The sequence below is a fragment of the Equus asinus genome, chromosome 4, assembly GCF_041296235.1.
Source record: "Equus asinus isolate D_3611 breed Donkey chromosome 4, EquAss-T2T_v2, whole genome shotgun sequence".
Lineage (NCBI taxonomy): Eukaryota > Metazoa > Chordata > Mammalia > Perissodactyla > Equidae > Equus > Equus asinus.
Genome location: NC_091793.1, coordinates 115,598,633 through 115,617,616, shown reverse-complemented (window position 1 = coordinate 115,617,616; position 18,984 = coordinate 115,598,633). Strand labels below are relative to the sequence as shown.

At 40.1% G+C, this 18,984-nt stretch overlaps 1 protein-coding gene across 3 annotated transcripts in view; it reads left to right on the top strand.

Annotated features, from left to right (window-relative positions):
* Positions 1–18,984, top strand: part of NFE2L2 (NFE2 like bZIP transcription factor 2) — a 137,202-nt gene that overhangs the window by 85,689 nt on the left and 32,529 nt on the right. Inside the window, exon 1 of one of the 3 annotated variants that reach the window (XM_014834037.3) lies at positions 17,973–18,566. The exons of the other annotated variants lie outside the window; for them this stretch is intronic. Coding sequence (XP_014689523.1) covers positions 18,522–18,566 — 45 coding nt within the window. The 5' untranslated portion in view covers positions 17,973–18,521. Of the gene's footprint in view, positions 1–17,972; positions 18,567–18,984 lie in introns of those variants that run through there. 3 annotated transcript variants of the gene reach the window in all.

The following is an 18,984-nucleotide window of genomic DNA, read 5'->3' as shown; positions in this document are numbered from 1 at the left end:
ACCAGGCCTCCTGCTTTCTGTTCTGCTGGGACCCAGCCTCTAGCCTTGCCCTGCACCTGGGGGTGAGGACGTGTTGAATGAAGGGGAAGAAAGGGAGAAGCAAGGAAGGGATAATGCAAGGAGCCCAGTCAGGCAAAATGGTCAGTAAAAGTTCTCTTTAATATTCTTTGCTGCATGCGTTCCTTTAAGCTCTGCCGAGACACTCCCACCCCCATCCCTACCCCTGCACATACCTGCTGGAATCTAAATTTTTCATGATCCATCCTTGTTCTCAACCACCACTGAAATGTCCTTCTTCATGCCCAAATAGCAAATTTACTGATCAGATAAACCAGTCACTGTTAATGGGAGTTAAAGGCAGAGGCAAAACGCTTAAAAGTGGACCTTAACTGACCTGTAGAGTTACAACCCGTCCTAGGTTGTCTTAACACTTTAGTGAACCTAATTCTGGTGGAGGGATTTTGAAATTGGGGGACGGGGTGGGAAACATAGTGAAGGATTATTTTTGGAAGAGCTCTGTGATGAGGGTTGCTAGATTTAGCAAAGAAAAATATAGGGCACTTAATTGAATTTGAATTTCACATAAAAATGAAGAATTTTTTAGTATAAGGATGTCCCTTGCAATATTTGTGATATACTAAAAAGTACTCATTGTTTATCTGAAGTTCAAGTTTAATGGGGTGTCCTGTGTTTTATCTGGCAGTCCTGTGACCCGTGATGTCTCCCAGATTTGCAGCTTATGCAGTAGAAGTCCAGGATTGCTGTGGAGTTTGGAATAGGTTCCAAATATCTGGCAGAAGGGAACCAGCCCATCGGAAAGGGCGTCATGTGTTACAGTCAGGTGAAATCACTGTTCCCAAAGCAAGGCCTGCTGATGCTTGGGGGCATCTGAGGTAGGCCTGAACAGAACACCCCTGGAGACTGGCCAAGGTGCCAGTAATAAGGGCGTGTTCTGCTGGATCCTTCCCAGAAGATACAGTGTCTGGTTCCGGTGCTGACAACTGACCCGTCTGATATCCATCACACAGAACATTATTTTTAGATCTGAGGAAGGAGTAGCAAGGTTTAAAAAATAAGGTACTAGATATAGGGGGAACTACATTCCAGAAGCTCAGTCTTGACCAGGAAATGCAATCGATGGGCCTGCTAACATTAGAAAAGGTTAGTACCAGCAGCTTTCCAGGTGAAAATGCCTAAGAATGAGACCCCACACTTTTCTTTCACTTTTTTAATAAATAAATGTGATGCTACTAACTTCAAGAAAATTGCTTTTACTGCCTATAATAATCTTTTTTGTGTCAACTAATGAACAGAAAGGCTGTTTCGATATCTGTTATTGGTGTCTGCACTGGATATACCCTGTCTGCTCTTCTGGATCTAACTTGTATTCCTCTTCTTCTCTACCCTGCTCTGTGCTCTGGGAAGCTCACCCTTAGGGAACTCCCTTCTCCTCTGTCTTCTGGTTAGTTCCAGCCAATGGAAGACATCAGTGAGAGATTGGAGGTTGGGAGGACAGATAGCTCCGAAGAATAGCTTAATTATGGTTGGTGTTTATTAAAATACTCAGTTTCAATGACATAATGAAAAGCACTCAAAATAGGAAGAAGATGACTACTTCTTTAATATGATAAAATACAGTACATCTATGTCATCCCAAAAGGCCAGCATTCTGCTTGATGGGGAAACATAGGGCAGGCCCACTAAAGTTAGGAATAAGACAGGAGTGCTCACTATCACCATCATTATTTAAAATTTTACCGAGGTACTAGCAATCACAATTAGACAGGATAAAGACTTCAAGTATGAAAATAGGAAAGGAAGAAAAATATTCACTATTTGCAGATGATATGATGTATGCTTTTAAACCCAAGAAACTCAACTGAAAAATTATTATAAACAATGAGAGAATTCAGTAAAGTAGAAAGATGCAAAATTAATATACATAAACCAATCAATCTCATATATACAAACAACCTATCAGAAGATAGAAGGATGAAGGACCTTAATTAAAGTAGCAACAAAAAAGAAGAAATACCTAGGAATAAATTTAACAAGAAATGTACAGGCTCTATATGTAGAAAACCTTAAAATAAAACCAAAAGATCCAAAAAAGATTTAAACAAGTGGAAAGACATACCTGGATAGGAAAATTTAAAATTGTTAAAATGTCACTTCTCCCTAAGTGAATTTAAAATTTCAACACAATCCCAATAAAAATACCAAGTTTTTTTCCTTTCTTACTTGACAAGATAATCTTCAAATTTATATTGCTGACATCGGGAGAATAGCCAGTAAAATTCTGAAAAGAAATATGTATGTCTGTGTGGGGGAGAAGGTGGAATGGTTAGCCCTACCAGATATTAAAACACATTGTAAAGCCTCAGTAATTAAAACAGTGTGGGACTAGTCCGTAAATGAACATAGAGATGAATGGAACAGATGAGAATGTTCTGATATGGACCCAAATAGATGCAAGAATTCGTATATGATAAAAGTGACATTGCAAATCACCAGGGAAAAGAAAGACTATTCAATAAATGGTATTGATATAACTGGATAGCTATCTGGAATAAAACTGGGCTATACTTCACACTATACAACAAGTTACAAAGATGTCATATATTTAAATGTGGAAAATCATACTGAAATTACTAGAAGAAAACTGTGGGAGAAACTTTTTATAACCTTGGAAGGTTTTTGTAAATGTAACTTAAAATCCAGAAGCCATTTAAAAATTGATAAATTCAATTATGTAAAAATTTAAAAGTTTCTGTGTCGCAAAAAAAAGAAATCACCATAATTAAAGTTAAAAGAAAAATGACAAACTGGGAAAAAATATTTTCAACTGATATAGTAATAATATCCCTTATATACAAAGCACTACTAGAAATAAGTAAGAGAAAAAATTGACAAACCAATAGAAAAATAGGCAATGGAAATGAACAAATGACTGAAGAGTTCTGGTACCAATTCCAGCATGGGGGTCGAGGTGTTTTCCCACACCAACAAGCAATTTTCAGACATCAACTGGATGTCCCACAATTCTGATGCTGTCTACCAGGAGATAGTGTCAGATCCCACTGGTTAAGGATTCAGTCCTACAAGGCTGCCAGTCTCAAGTCCAGGTTGTCACCTGTGCTTCTAACAACATCCCAACAACCCCCTCCTTGAGTATGATTAATTTCCTAGAGTGGCTCACAGAACTCAGAGAAACATTTCACCTCCTAGATTACTGGTTTATTATAAAAGGACCTAACTAAGGAACACCCAGATGAAAGAGATGCATGGAGCAAGGTATGGATGAAAGGCGAGGAGCTTCCATGCCCTCTCCAAACTCTCCACTCTCCCGAAATCTCAATGTGTTTACCAACCCAGGAGTTCTCTGAACCCTCTCCTTTTGGGTTTGTATGGAAGCTGCTTGACATGGGCATGATTGATTAAATCATTGGCCATTGGTGATTGAATTCTGACTCCAGTCCCTCTCCCCTCCCAGGAGGTGGGGGAGGGGAAGGGCTAAAAATTCCAACCCTCTAATCACAGGGGGCTCCCCTGGCAAGCAGTCCCCATCTTTAGGTGCTTTCCAAAAGCCACCTCATTAACATAACAGAAGACAGCCTTACTGCTCTCACCACTTAAGAAATTCCAAGGATTTTAGGAGCTCTGTACTGGAAATGAGATGAAGACCAAATATATAGTTCTTATTATAAATCACAATATCACAACTCATAGAAAAGATCATAAATATATGAAAAGATATTCAACTTCACTCATAATAGGAGAAATGGAAATTAAAGCTGTGCTGATATATTATTTTTCATATATCAGATTTTCAAAAATCTAAAAGTTTGCTTATCTTTGTGAGATTATAAATTGGTACAACTCCATGGAGGGCATTTTCGCAGGGTCCATCAGTCTTACAAATGCACATATCCTTTGACCCGATAATCCCTTTTAATGGAATATATCCTATGAATATATTTGACACATAGATGACCTAGATGCAGGATTATTCATGGCACCATTACTTGTAATAGCAAGACTGGAAACAACCCAATGTCCATCAATATGAAACTGGTTAAATAAATCATGTTGCCTCCATTTAATGGAATATTATGCAGCCATGAAAACAGAAAGAAATAAAAAAGAAAGATAAGGATATGCTATGTACTATACTGATACGGAAAAATCTCCAAGATATTTTTAATGAAAAAATGCAAGATGCTGAGCAGTATGCACTATCTGCTAACTTTGTGTGAAAAAAGAAAAAAATAGAATATATGTATAAATATTTGCTGGTATATACATAAACTACTCTGAAAGATATCCAAACAACCAGTAAGAGTGGATGGGGAGGAAAAAAGGGAAGGAGATCTAGTGAATGGGGAGATTGGGAAGGGAGACAGACATTCACCTTTTATATTTTTTAAATATTTGAGTCATGAGCATATATTACTTATTCACATATTAAATATTTAAAAAGTGCTTGTTAAAAAATCAAACAATACAGACATATATAAGGTAGGAAGTGAGTGTTCCTCTGCTCCTAAACCTACCACTTGGAGAAAACCAATGCCACAGACGCCTACTTATCTTAAGGGATTTAGTCATTGATAAGCAGATAGGAGACTTAGAAAAAATTATGTATTAGGCAAGGAAAGCACTATTTTCTGAGTCACTGAAATCATGTTGCTGTGGCAGTACCAAATCCGCTTAGCTCAAAGACAAGCAGCTGAAATCAATATTTTATTTTATTTTTTGAGGAAGATTAGCCCTGAACTCTGCTGCCAATCCTCCTCTTTTTGCTGAGGAAGACTGGCCCTGAGCTAACATCTGTGCCCATCTTCCTCTACTTTATATGTGGGATGCCTACCACAGCATGGCTTGCCAAGCGATGCCATGTCTGCACCCGGGATCCGAACCGGCCAACCCCAGGATGTCAAAGCAGAACGTGCAGTTAACCACCGTGCCACTGGGCCAGCCCTCTGAAATCAATATTGCTTTCCTTCTGCAGGCTTACAGTGAGCCACTGGGCTTACATAGCACATTCAATCCTATATGAGTTCAAGTATATGTAGAATTGAATTGGAAAATTATTCTGAATTAGGTAGCAAGGTAAAGAGAATGGTAGAGGCCATTAGCTCTAATGTATTAAGTATTATGTGGATTTGAAATTAAGACACTAATATTGCAGCAAATGAAAATGTTTATGCAGTCTGCAAATTCTTGGCAGTAGTACCACAGAATTCAGCCAGCAAGGGCTCCTAAGTTACAAACATAAAGAGTTGCAAAGAACACTAATAATTATTCCTTATTTTCCACTGCCATTATTAAAAATTACTAAAAATATTTTCTAACTAGACTGTGACATTCCACTAGTTCAGTAAAGCAAAACTCATGTTATGAAGACCCCTCTCAAGATCATGTTCCTTTGACTCAGAAAATTCCTTGGAGTAGAAAATGAATGTTATAAATATCTATTAACCAAAAATGAATACAAAATGACGTATTCAGGCTCCTTATTTCAACACAAATACCAAGATCTCTAGCCAAACTAGCAGTTGAAACTTTTAATACATGTGCCCTAATACAATGCAACAATTTTTATGCAATGCACTCTTTTTCCTGTCATCTTCTTATAAAAGCAATGTGTTGATGTTGGAAGAAACCTTAGAAATCAACAAGTCTAGTCATGCAGTCATTCATTCATTTCACAAATATTTATCAAGTGTCTCCACATATTAAGTAAAGTAAAAAGCAGTAGGATAAGAAGATGAATGACACAGTCTCTGGCCCTTAAGGAGCTTACATCTAAGCCAAACCCTTTATTATTTATTTTATTTATTTTGGCTTGATGTGTTTTATGTTCATGTTTTTAATTAAAAACATTTTTTTTCAATTGAGGTAACATTGGTTTATAGCTACCCCTTTATTTTTATTTTAAAGAATCTCTAGTTCTCTCAAGTTGAGACCAGTATGTCTTTTCTTTATGCCAAATATCAAGCATTTATGAAAAGAACTAAATAGTTTATATTTATGGATTGGCAGTGGTCTATTATTACTTCAATGCTTTTCACATAGTAATTTTTTGGTTTTGGATGATCATTTCAGACGATCTAACTGCTCTTCATCTTCACAAGTAACTTTAATACATTATGCCAGTTAGCCTTGCAACAACCTTCATTTCACAGAAGAGCAAACTGATGTCAGCGAGATTAATCAACTTTCCCAGGAATTGTACGGCTAGTAAGTAAGTGAACCCAGATGTGTCTGTCTCTAATGCTTATATTCTCTCTACCACAGAACCCAGCAGGACTTGTAGAGAAGTTGTAATTAGTATTTACTTTTGGAGTACTTTAAGATTGAGAATACTTTGAGTACATGAGTGTCATTTGATTGTTAAATCTGCTGCTGCTTCACAGACAATTTCTCAGAGAAAAGTACACTATAACTGTAAACAACACAATGTATTTCTGAGTACCTTAATGCCAAATCACGAAGAGCATGAAATGATACTGGACAACTGCTGGCCTCAGTCATTACAATATTCTGCATTAAAATGATCAATGTAGGGCTGGCCCAGTGGCACAGCAGTTAAGTTTGCAGGTTACGCTTCAGCGACCCTCGGTTCACCAGTTCGGATCCCGGGTGTGGACCTATGCACCACTTGTCAAGCCATGCGGTGGCAGGCATCCCTCATATAAAGTAGAGGAAGATGGGCACAGATGTTAGCTCAGGGCCAGTCTTCCTCAGCAAAAAGAGGAGGATTGGCAGCAGATGTTAGCTCAGAGCTAATCTTCCTCAAAAAAAAGTAAAAAAATTAAAAATAAAAAAAATGATCAATGTATAAATGAAGTTACTGGTTTTTTCCCATTATATTCCTTTACTTTTTTATCCTCAAACCTTCCTATAACCTTATCTTTTGTTCATTTGAATTGCTTTGCTCTACGTCTTTTGAATATCCATATCAAGTCTACTAAATCTTTAAAGATACTATAATATTTTTACATTAAATTATTATTATGTTCTTCAAAAGGTCACTGATTTTTCTTCTTTTAGGCATGTTGGTATGAGTCTCCTCTTAACACACACACTCCTCTACTCAAGTCTTCTGAGAAGCAAAACATTCACTTTATAGTGAATGATCAATGCATAACTCGCTCAGAGCAAGGTAGAGATTTTTGCAATCATAGAGATGATCTATAGCAAAAGAGATATTTGGGTAAAGTCACATGATCGAGTCTGGCACTGATTGGCAGTTAGCTTTGAAGACCTTGGACCGTGGAATCAGATCATAAAATCTGAATTGTGTTCCTTAGAGTCATATTCTTCACATTCACCCTTGAGCCACTACAATCAGATACAGGTTTCTAGGGGCCCTTGTAATTTATTTTTTTATGTATTTACAGATTTGGATCAATAGTAGAGGGCTGGTAAGCAGTAATCAAGAAAGAAAAACAAATACATGGAAATCTTAAATTGAATTGCAACATGAAAATTATAGCACAGTTTATAACAGCTTTATTATATCCTAATAGCATAAAATTATGCTTCACCCTTCAAAGTATGTCACACAGTTAAATGAGTTCCATGGTAAAAATTATAGCATAGATCATAGTCCCTAAATTGTTTAATTATTCACAAAGCATTGGGTGGTATCTTGGAATCTAGTTTGGCCCAGTGAAAGAGCAAAGGTTTTGGAATGAGCCAAACCTAGGATTTCAGGTGAACTCTGCCATGGAAGCTTGGCTAAGTTACTGAATCATGGAGCTGCGTGACCTTGGCCAAGTGATGGTATCAGACTGAACTCAGCTTTATCACCGGTTTTTTTTTTTTTTTTTTTGAGAAAGATTAGCCCTGAGCTAACATCTACCACCAGTCCTCCTCCTTATGCTGAGGAAGGCTGGCCCTGAGCTAACATCCATGCCCATCTTCCTCTACTTTATCTGTGGGACGCCTGCCACAGCATGGCTCACCAAGCGGTGCCATGTCCGCACCCGGGATCTGAACTGGTGAACCCGGGGCCACTGAATCAGAATGTGCGAACTTAACTGCTGCACCACTGGGCCAGCCCACTTTATCACCTTAAAATGGTTGTTGTGAAGATAATAATGACACAAAAAAGGTTTGGAAATAGAGCCTCGTACATAGTAGATACTCAATAAACTCAAGCCTCACATAGGGCAGTTTCCGCAGTACACATAATGATTTCTTATTAAATTGAATTGATTATAAGGAGATTAAGTGTTGGTATTATATGACCTTCCTCCTCAAGTGGATAATTAAAATTGAAAGGACATATTTCCTGCTGCTGACAATATAGTACTTCCCCAAGAGATTAGAATGGGCAAACTTCAGCAAGAAATGTCTCCATTATATTCCTTTATGGAGAAGTCTACAGTGTACACGAACACTTCTTCTATCTTATAAATCAGTATTATCACAAAATATCTGGGGCTGGCCCCGTGGCCGAGTGGTTAAGTTCGCGTGCTCTGCTGCAGGCGGCCCAGTGTTTGGTTGGTTCGAATCCTGGGCGCAGACATGGCACTGCTAATCAAACCACGCTGAGGCAGCGTCCCACATGCCACAACTAGAAGGACCCACAACGAAGAATATACAACTATGTATTGGGGGGCTTTGGGGAGAAAAAGTAAAAAAATAAAATCTTTAAAAAAAAAAATCTACTTATCCAGTGTTTAGGGCCTTTTTTTTTAATCTGTTTTTTTTTAAAGATTGGCACCTGAGCTAACATCTGTTGCCAATCTTTTTGTTGTTGTTGTTGTTCTTCTCCCCAAATCCCCCCAGTACATAGTTGTATATTCTAGTTGTAGGTCCTTCTGGTTGTCCTGTGTGGGACGCCGCCTCAGCATGGCTTGATGAGCGGTGCCATGTCTGCACCCAGGATCCAAACTGGTGAAACCTGGGCTGCCAAAGCAGAGCTCGGGAACCCAACCACAGCACCACTGGCCGGCCCTGCCTTTTTTTTTTTTTTTTTTTTTAAATAAAACTGCAATGACCTTGTCAGGGTAGTTAACAGATGATCTTAACCAATTTGGTTAAAATTGTTTATGGTGATAACTAGGGTTTCAAAGGGAGAGGAGTCAAGGAAGAATAAGAAACAGGTAATAATTGTTACTTCTCGATGAAGTTTAGGAAACATGAGTGGGTTCATTAACACATGGTTCGTGGAAGAAATTCTGAGACACCAATTGAAAGTAAAAGCTTAGTATTTTGTAGTTTCTTTTTTTAAGAACTCAAATTTGCATTAAGGTGTGTTTTATATTTTCTGGAATTTTGATGTCATTTAAATCAATAGTTAATGATATTTTCTTACCATAACTCCTCTCTGATTATCTAACAGCAAAGTCTCTAACAATGAAGGATATTGTAGGGACGTATCCCTTCCTCTAAGTCAACGTATAGAAAACATTATATTACACATTAAAACCGCTGTCATGAACAGATAATTGACATCTTTAGTCATTAAGGGAATGCAAATTAAATGCAAATTAAAGTTGCAATGACATACAGATATATTATGTACATACATAATATATATACATATATATTATATACATGTATATTAGAATGATTATACTAAGTTGTCTTGGCAAGAATATGGAGGAACTGGACTCTAATAGATTGCTGGTGGGAATGTAAAATGATATAACCACTTAGAAGAAAGTCTAGCAGATTCTTATAAAGTTAAACATTCTCCTACCGTGTGAACCAGCCATTCTCCTCCTAGGTATTTACCCAAGAGAAATGAAATGTATATCCATACAAAGACTTGTATGTTAACATTCAGCAACTTTATTTGTAATAGCTAAAAAATGGAAACAACCTAACATCTATCAACATGTGAATGGATAAACAAATTGTGGTATATCTACACAATGAATACTACTCAACAATAAAAAGGAATTAACTATTGATACATGCAACAACATATATGAATCTCAATTACGTAGAGTGAAAGAAGCCAGATTAAAAAAGATTACATACTGTATGATTCCATTTATAATATTCTAGAACATGCAAACTAATTCATCATTCCACAAAGTAGATCAATGGTTGCCTGGGGATGGAATGGAGTACTGGGAGAAGCAGGATTAAAATGAGACACAAACAAGCTTTTGGGAGTGATGGATATGTTTGTTATCTTCATTGCATTGATGGCTTCACACATATATATCAAAACTTATCAAACAGATACTTTAAATATGTGCCATTTATTGTATGTCAATTATACCTCAATAAAGCTGTTTTAAAAAAAAACACTGTGTTAATTTTTCATAAAAATGCAGAGACAATGCTGACCCTCTGCTATTAGGCTGGGTAGATCCACTGCCTGCCTCTTCTGTGGCATTCACTACTTCCTGGCTATGGGCAACTGTGATGTTTTATTACTGGACTGTAAGGACCTTGAGGGTAGGATCCATGTTTACCTCATCTTGGTCTTCCTTCAAACCCTCAGCATGGGCTGAGTGGTTGAGTTCACACGTTCTGCTTCTGTGGCCTGGGGTTTCGCCAGATCGGATCTTGGGCGTGGACATGGCACTGCTCATCAATCCATGCTGAGGCGGCATCCCACATGCCACAACTGGAAGTACCCACAACTAAAAATACAAAACTATTTACTGGAGGGGGTTTGGGGAGAAAAAGGAAAACTAAAATCTTTAAAAAAAAAAAAATCCTCAGCATGGTACCCCTCATCAGGTGTTTGGGTTTTTTTTACTGAGGTCATAACAGTTTACAACATTGTGAAATTTCACTTGTACATTATTGTTTGTCAGTCACCATATATATGTGCCCCTTTACCCCTTATGCCCACCTCCCAAACCCCTTCCCCTCTGGTAACCACTAATCTGTTCTCTTTGCCCATGTGTCTGTTTATCTTCTATACATGAGTGAAATCATACAGTGTTTGTCTTTCTCTGTCTGGCTTATTTTGCTTAACATAATACCCTCAAAGTCCATCCATGTTGTTGCAAATGGGATGATTTCATCTTTTTTTTAATGGCTGAGTAGTATTCCATTGTATATATACACCACATCTTCTTTATCCATTCATCAGTTGATGGGCATGTGGGTTGCTTCCATGTCTTGGCTATTGTGAATACTGCTGCAATGAACATAGGGGTGCATGAGTCTCTTTGAATTGTTGATTTCAAGTTCTTTGGATAAATACCCAATAGTGGGATGGCTGGGTCATATGGTATTTCTATTTTTAATTTTTTGAGAAATCTCCATACTGTTTTCCATAGTGACTGCACCAGTTTGCATTCCCACCAGCAGAATGCATCCTCTCCAACATTTGTTATTTTTTGTCTTGGTAATTATAGCCATTCTAACAAGGTGTAAGGTGATATCTCATTGTAGTTTCGATTTGCATTTCCCTAATGATTAGTGATGTTGAACATCTTTTCATGTGCCTGTTGGCCATCTGTATAACTTCTTTGGAAAAATGTCTGTTCATATCCTCTGCCCATTTTTTGATAGGGTTGTTTGTTTTTTGTTGTTGAGTTATATGATTTTTTAAATATATTTTGGAGATTCACCTCTTGTCAGATATATGATTTATAAATATTTTCTCCTAGTTGGTGGGTTGTCTTTTCATTTTGTTCCTGATTTCCTTTTCCTTGCAGAAGCTCTTTAGTCTGATGAAGTCTCATTTGTTTATTTTTTCTTTTGTTTCTCTTGCCCAAGTAGACACGGTATTCGAAAATATCCTTCTAAGACAGATGTCAAAGAGTGTACTGCCTATATTTTCTTCTAGGAATGTTACGGTTTCACATCTTACCTTCAAGTCTTTAATCCATTTTGAGTTAATTTTTGTGTATGGCAAAAGATAATGGCCTACTTTCATTCTTTTGCATGTGGTCTGTCCAGTTTTCCCAACAACATTTATTGAAGAGATTTTCCTTTCTGCATTGCACGTTTTTAGCATCTTTGTTGAAGATTAGCTGTCCATCAACTGTTGTTTTTTAAATAAATAAATCGCACAGATAGTTTTTGTCAAAATATTTCAGAAAACATTTCTACCCAAATTCCCTAATTAACCCTTATCATTTTTTAAAAACATCCATGAGAGGCAGCAAATCGTCATGTTAAGAACTTTAGAGCCAGAGTGACCTGCCCAGCTACTTGCTAACTGCTTGACCATGGATAAAATTAGCTAGCCTCTTCAGGCCTCAGTTTCCTCACTTCTAAAGGAGGTAATAATATACCTATGTCATTGGTTTTCTGATGGGATTAAATTAAATAATCCACGTAAAGTGCATGGCCCATTGTCAAAACTCAATTTTAAAAAGGCAAGTGAATTCATACATTTACCATCACAAACTTCCGAAAGTGTATGAACCCCAAGACTGAAATATTCTGTCTTTCATCAGTAGAAAGAAAATGTGATGAACAGGTACCTGCATCTTCTCGGGAGAGAGCTCTAAACTGGCATTAAAGTTACCTGCATGTTAGGCTTTTTAGAAGCATACAACCAGAGGAATTTAATTTATTAGAAGTGCAAGGGTTACAATAGCTTACAGTCTTGTCACTACATTTTATACCTTGTTCTTAGACCTTTTCATTAAAACAGAAGAATAAAAACCCTGCTACGAGGTAGAGGCTGAAGATGGAAACAGCTCATTTAGTTTCTCCCTACCCTTCATTTTGAAGTTCCTAAATGTAGAAATCCTATTCTCATATTTGTTTGTAAGTTTTCTCTCTAGTGAAAAATACTTTATCGTTCTGTCCACGGGGAATTAATTAAACAGAATGTGGAAAAACGTAATCTTCAGGGAGCTTCACTGTGAGTACTCAGTAAATACAGCACAGCCAAGGGACTCTACAGAGACCTGACCTACAGTGGACTGAGGCTGGGCTTTAGAACCAGCCAGTTCCAGATAACGATTTTCCTGAACTTTGAGCAACACACTTCATTGTCTTGTAGCCTTTTGATTTATAATATTGGGTCTAATCACATCTGCATGATTTGTAGGGAACGTTTATAAAATATATGAAATAATTATCATTGATCAACTGGGTTATTAATCTCCTCCAAAAATAAGGTGCTAACATATGAATAAAATTTACACCTGACCCTCTAGCTCTGGCCCAGTACTAGATTGGCCTTCAAAAGTCCAAGTCAATTTGTTGTGTGGGAAGAACGTAATACCAGGAATCAGGAAATGTTATTCTACTCCTGGCTCTGCCAATAGCTAGTTTTGTAATCATTGGTAATCAAATCACCCCTCAGTTGCCTCAAATGTAAAAGTAGAGGGTTGGACTAGATCAGGGAGGGAAAATACCTAACATGTGCCACCTATTCTGTCATTCTGTGCCCACAGCAGACATTGTTAATCAATCACTGAGATTTTTCTACCAAATTGGGAAGCTGCTTCTGAATTCTTCTCAGCAAAGCATTGTAGGCAGCCACTGCCAATCAATTGGAGTTGGCAATAAAAGTAAAACTTACTTGCCATGTTTGGGCCAGATGATCTCTAAGCATTCTTTTAATCCTAACATTACTCAAAGGTCAAAATGAGTCTATGAAATAGCAAATCCCAGGAGACAAATATCTTGGCAAGTCTTATTTCCCCTTTTCACGTTCCAGCCTCTAAGAGTGTTAAGAACTTCATCTGCAAGACCTGCCCACAAGGATACTCTGTTCTTCCATCATTACATTCTGCTTTTTGTTTGTCCAAAATGAAAACAATTTAACTCATTTTTCCCCTAATTCTAAAAATGCTTACTGTAAAAATTTGAACAATGCAGAAAAGATGAAGAAGTGATAAAAGTGAATTATCTGATATTGGACACTCATTATTTGGTAACTAGCCCTGCAGACATAGCTCTAGGTATACATGTTTTTCTGTATTCTGTTTATTTTCCCCATACAGCAATGTTATGTACGGGCAACTTTGCATATCACTCCAAAGCTGCGCTTCTTAGTCTCTTCTCAACGTACTCATAAAATTCCATCTTTGTCTGGGGCTCCCTCCTATTCTGCTCAGCGAAACTTTGCTAGTTAGCAGATTGAAAGAGCAAAGGATCTTTAGACCTTTACCGCAACCACACTTAAAGATGTGGTCAAATTCTCCAGGCTCCACTCTAGTATATACAGAATGGAAAGATTTGCAAAGCTTGTGGTTAAAATTCAATTTGAAAAGGAAATGGACCCAGTGGCTTGGGAGAAAAGCAGTGTTCCTCCCTAACGGTATACCCCACCCCCACTTTTCTACTTGTTATTATAAAAGTAATATTTACTTAGGAAAATACAGACTAGCAAAAATGAGAAAAATAAAATCATCAGTAAGTTAATCAGAATAATAATGGTTAACATTTTGGACTATGTGTGTTCAGTCTCTTTTTCCTGTGCATGTATATTTATATAGGTATCAACAGATATAATTGAAAAGCACTCTTTTAAACTTCTGGGTTTTTCTCTTTACTCACTGCCCTGCAGTTCCTGCAGAGTACTGTTTCTATTATGACCAGGAAACTCTGCAAGTTAAAACTGGCTTTGGAGATATACAGCTCTTTTATCAAGCAGTTTGCATAGTGAGGTGTGCACCCCAAGGAACCGAGGTTATGGGTGTGTTTCGAAATAAATACACCAATTATTTTGAACGCTGCTATACTGGAGTTCAGTTTATCCACGGGGCATGCTGCTCCCGAAGTTCAAATTCCCTCAGAAGATATTCAACAAGCATCTTACATAACTGGTATAAATGAGGTCACGTTAGGGCCAAAATCTCTATGCATTTACACATCTGACTACTTAATTGATGAAATGCCTGTGTTCCTTAAGTGTATTTTGATAAGGAGAATATCTCACTATCGTCTATCTAATAGTATGATACTGATGCATGCTGTGATGAGGTGACTTACTTTTGTTTTTTAAAGATTGGCACCTGTGCTAACATCTGTTGCCAATCTTTTTTTTGTTTTTTCCTTCTTCTCCTCCAAGCCCCACAGTAAACAGTTGTATATTCTAGCTGTAGGTCCTCTGGTTGTGCTATGTGGGACACCGTCTCAGCATGGCCTGATGAGCGGTGCCATGTCTGCGTCCAGGATCTGAACCGGCAAAACCCTGGGCCGCCGAAGCGGAGCGCACAAACTTAACCACTCAACAACTGGGCCGGCCCCAAGGTGATTTACTTTGTATGTAGCAACAAATATATATTATAGGACAGATACCCTCCTCATTCACAGGAAGGGACAGCCAGGAGAAACCTTGCCTTCTATATCCAATATATGCTGTTTTGGTTATCTGTTGCTGTGAAACAAACCACCCCAAAACTCAGTGGCTAAAAACAACATTATAATCTCTTGCAATTCTTTGGGCTGACTGGGCTCAGCCAGGCAGTCTTCTGCTGGTGTTGCTTGGAGTTTCTCATATATGGTTGCAGTCAGATAGCAGCTGGGACTGGAGTCCTCTGGGGCTTGACTTAGGGTGGAAAGTCCAAGATGGTTTCTTCACTCACAAGCCTGGTGCCCTTTTGCTTCATATAGCCTCTCTCCACTTGGAGTCTCATCCTCCAGGGTTGTCCCCATGGCCTCTCTTCCCATGAAGATAGTCAAACTTCTTACATGATGGCTGACTCCTAAGAGTGTAAAATTAGAAGCTTGCAGGCCTTTTTAAGGCTTAGGCAGAGACCTGGCCTACTGTCACTTCCAGCCTCCTTCCCTAAGTTAAAGCAAGTCACTCGATTCAATGTGGGGGGACTACACAAGCACATCAGTAGCAGGAAGGGTGGTTCATTGGCTGCCACCTTTGGAAACCAGCTACTACAAGCTGAACAAATTTGGAATTTCAACTCTAAATCCAAGAGAGTCTGGATATTTTCTGGCTTGAAGATGGAGTACAATTAAGAGGAAGTGAAAAGAAGAGGGAAGAAGCCTCAAGGTGATGAAGAATTTTGAAACAGTGGTACTTTCTTGGGCCTTTCAAACTTGGCAGATTAGATCACCAAGAAGAAGGTGAAATAAATGGGTCATCACATCACCATTACCCAAACTTTGTGAACTCAGAAGCCTTACTTGATGATGCTTATTTTTTTATAAGAATTCTAGATCAAAGTATTACAATCCTCACACATTTCTAGCATACATGGAGGGTTGTCTTTCCAAAGACAGCAAAAAAATTCACACATGAATGGAAATATACAAGGGTTAGTAGAATGTGAAACCAATTGGGGGAAAAAATAAAATAGTAGCTAGGAGAGCCTAGCAGTAGAAAGGACTCCCCTGGCACTGGGACAGGAGAGAAAAACCGGCATCCTCTATTCTGTTCTCCTGGAGCTTCTCAGCGTGGAGCAACTGTGGCCCAATAGCATAACATGGAAGTTTGGAAGGCAAGGCCTAGGTTCACACATGAAGACATCTCATCTCAGTGTTTGCCGAGACTGGGAACCTCTTTGACAGGGGTGGTCTAAGACTGTGGTTCCCTTTCCTTGTGCTGAACCACCGTTCAAAGCCAAACAGCTTTTCCTTAGTGTTTATTTTTCTTAAACATGTTCAGATTCTTATATTGTTCTCCTCCCTTCGAAAATATGTACTCTGCAGGTGCCTGAAATAATATACATTCAGCAACTGCAGTTTTGTAAAAGTAAAGGTTATTTCATTCAGTCTAAACTCAATGGAAAATTGTTGCTTAACAAGGAAATACCAAACACTTTATAAACTCCTTGAGGGCAGCAATCATGTCATATATGACTTTGGTATCTCCTGCCTCCTGGGCTTACTGTCTGCCTTCACAGATTTAGTAGTTTTAATAAGTAACTTGAATTGTTAACAATATACTCTTGTGCCCTTCTTTGACGCAGAAATGTCATTTCGTTATGTCTTTGCATGTTTCATGTCAGGTCCATTGTACATAATCTCCCCTAAACTTGTTTTCAGTGTGCAGATTATTTTGCAGGCTTTTCACATAACAGCTGAAAGGGTTTAATTCAAGGTGAAGACGCTTGCTTCAATTACAAGGAATTAATTTAGGCTTCACTTACCTCAAGGAATACTTGACCATATTAATTTACACATAAATCCTGTGAGTGTCAAATTACGCAACCAAGAGAAGGTAGTTCTTTGCAGGTTATAGGGCATTGATCTGCCATACTCAGGCTTTTTTTTTTTTTTTTTGGCAACAGGTTTTTGAATGAAATAGTAAAACCACTGCGGGCACAGTCTACTCACCTGGTTTTGCATAATTCCAAGAAGCTAGAAACTGAAAAGCAGGCTTGTTAAAGAGTGAGAAAAATTGTTAACGTATAAGAGAAAAAAAAATTTATTCTCTTTTAAATCTTAAAAGATGTCATAATATTCCTGTTTTCAAGTACTTGAAGTTTTCTGGGGGCAGTAATTTTAAATAATTAAGTGTAAAACGTAATACATATTCATTGTAGATTGAAAACATACTTAAAGTATGTTTTCAATCTTTAAAACTACAAAGAGAAAGGTAAAAATTACTCATGATTCTACAACTATTAATATTTTGGCAAACAACTTTCAATTTTTTTCTAGGTACATGTTTTTACAAAACGAGTCCATATTATACAAACAAGTTATTTTATAACTTGATCTTTTTTATTTTTTAAGTTATGTCGTGCGTGAAAAGAAACTTGTAAAGGTTATGGCATGTTGTAGTATTGCACAGCGTTCAAGGACGCCATCTCTGGTGTGGTGTGCGTGCTCTGCTGGGAAGAGAAGCTCTTGGTGGACAATACTGACCACTCTCGGACCAAGAGACTTCTCGGTTTGCCCTTGGCAGCCTGAGCCTAACGAGAGTGCAAAGCGCGTGGGAGTAAGTGGAGGGCGCTTGGGGTGACTGCGAGCACGAGCTCCCTGCGCGGGCCACATTTCCCCTGGGCAAGTCCCACTGGCTCCGAGGGCAGAAGGCCAGTGCACGGTGCGCACGGCCCGCGTCCCAGCCTGCAGCCCCCGCCCCCGGGGCTGGCGCCACTCACGGGCAGTTGGGTGAGATAAAGCGGGGCAAGGTTCTGCAACTCCAAATCAGGGAGGCGCAGCTCCGACACCAGCGCCTTCGCCGGGTCTCCAGGCGTGTTCGTCCCAACTGTTTAAACTGTTTCAAAGCGCCGGAACCCGAGCGACCTTCGGCAAACAACTCTTAATCTCGCGGGCGGACAGCATTAGTCTTGTTTGCCGAGGAGAGCAAACTGAGAGGGCGCACCGGGGAGCTAAGGCAACCCTCCTCCCGGCACCCCGCCCGCCCGCAGGGACCCCCGCCCCCAGACCGCCGGCTTCTTGCGTCAGCCGCGACGAGTGTGGGGGATTTTCGGAAGCTCAGCCGGCGCGGCCGGCGGGGAAAGGAAGGGCCCGGGCTCTTGCCCCGCCCTCGGGGGGCGGGAGGCGGAGCGGGACAGGAGCCCGGCCGGCGACTCCGGCTGTGTCGCGGAGAAGCGAGTGCCGGGGAGACCTGAGGAGCCGCTGCTGCCGCCCGTGCCGCGCCTCGAGAGCCGGGACAGGGCCGCCGTCGGGGAGCCCCAGAGCACGGTCCCCACCTCAGTATGATGGACTTGGAGGTGCCGCCGCCCGCACAGCCGTCCCAGCAGGTGCTGCCCCGGCCCTCCGGGCCCTGCGGTGGTGTCAGGACGGGGGCAGGGAGCGAGGGAGCCGCGGCCCGGAAGGGACAGCTGCAGCCGGCTTCTCCTCCCGTCTGTGGCCGGAGCCAGAACTGCAGCGGCCATGCACTGGAGCCGCTGCGCTTGCGCCGGGGCCGGGCTGGGAGGGGGAGCGGGGACCCAAGGGGCCGCGAGGGGAGTCGGGGCGCGGCTGGGTGGCCCGACCGACAGTGTGCCCGCGGCCCCTGAGGGCGACTGGGTTGGGGTTTTGGGGCTACGCCCAAGCTCGGGGGGGAGGGGCGTCTCTAGCCGCGTCCCCGGCCGCCGGAGCTGGGTCACCGGAGCCCCGGGCAGCCCCCCGAATTTGAGTGGCCCCAGGGGCAGCAGGGCAGGAGGGGGCGGACGCTGG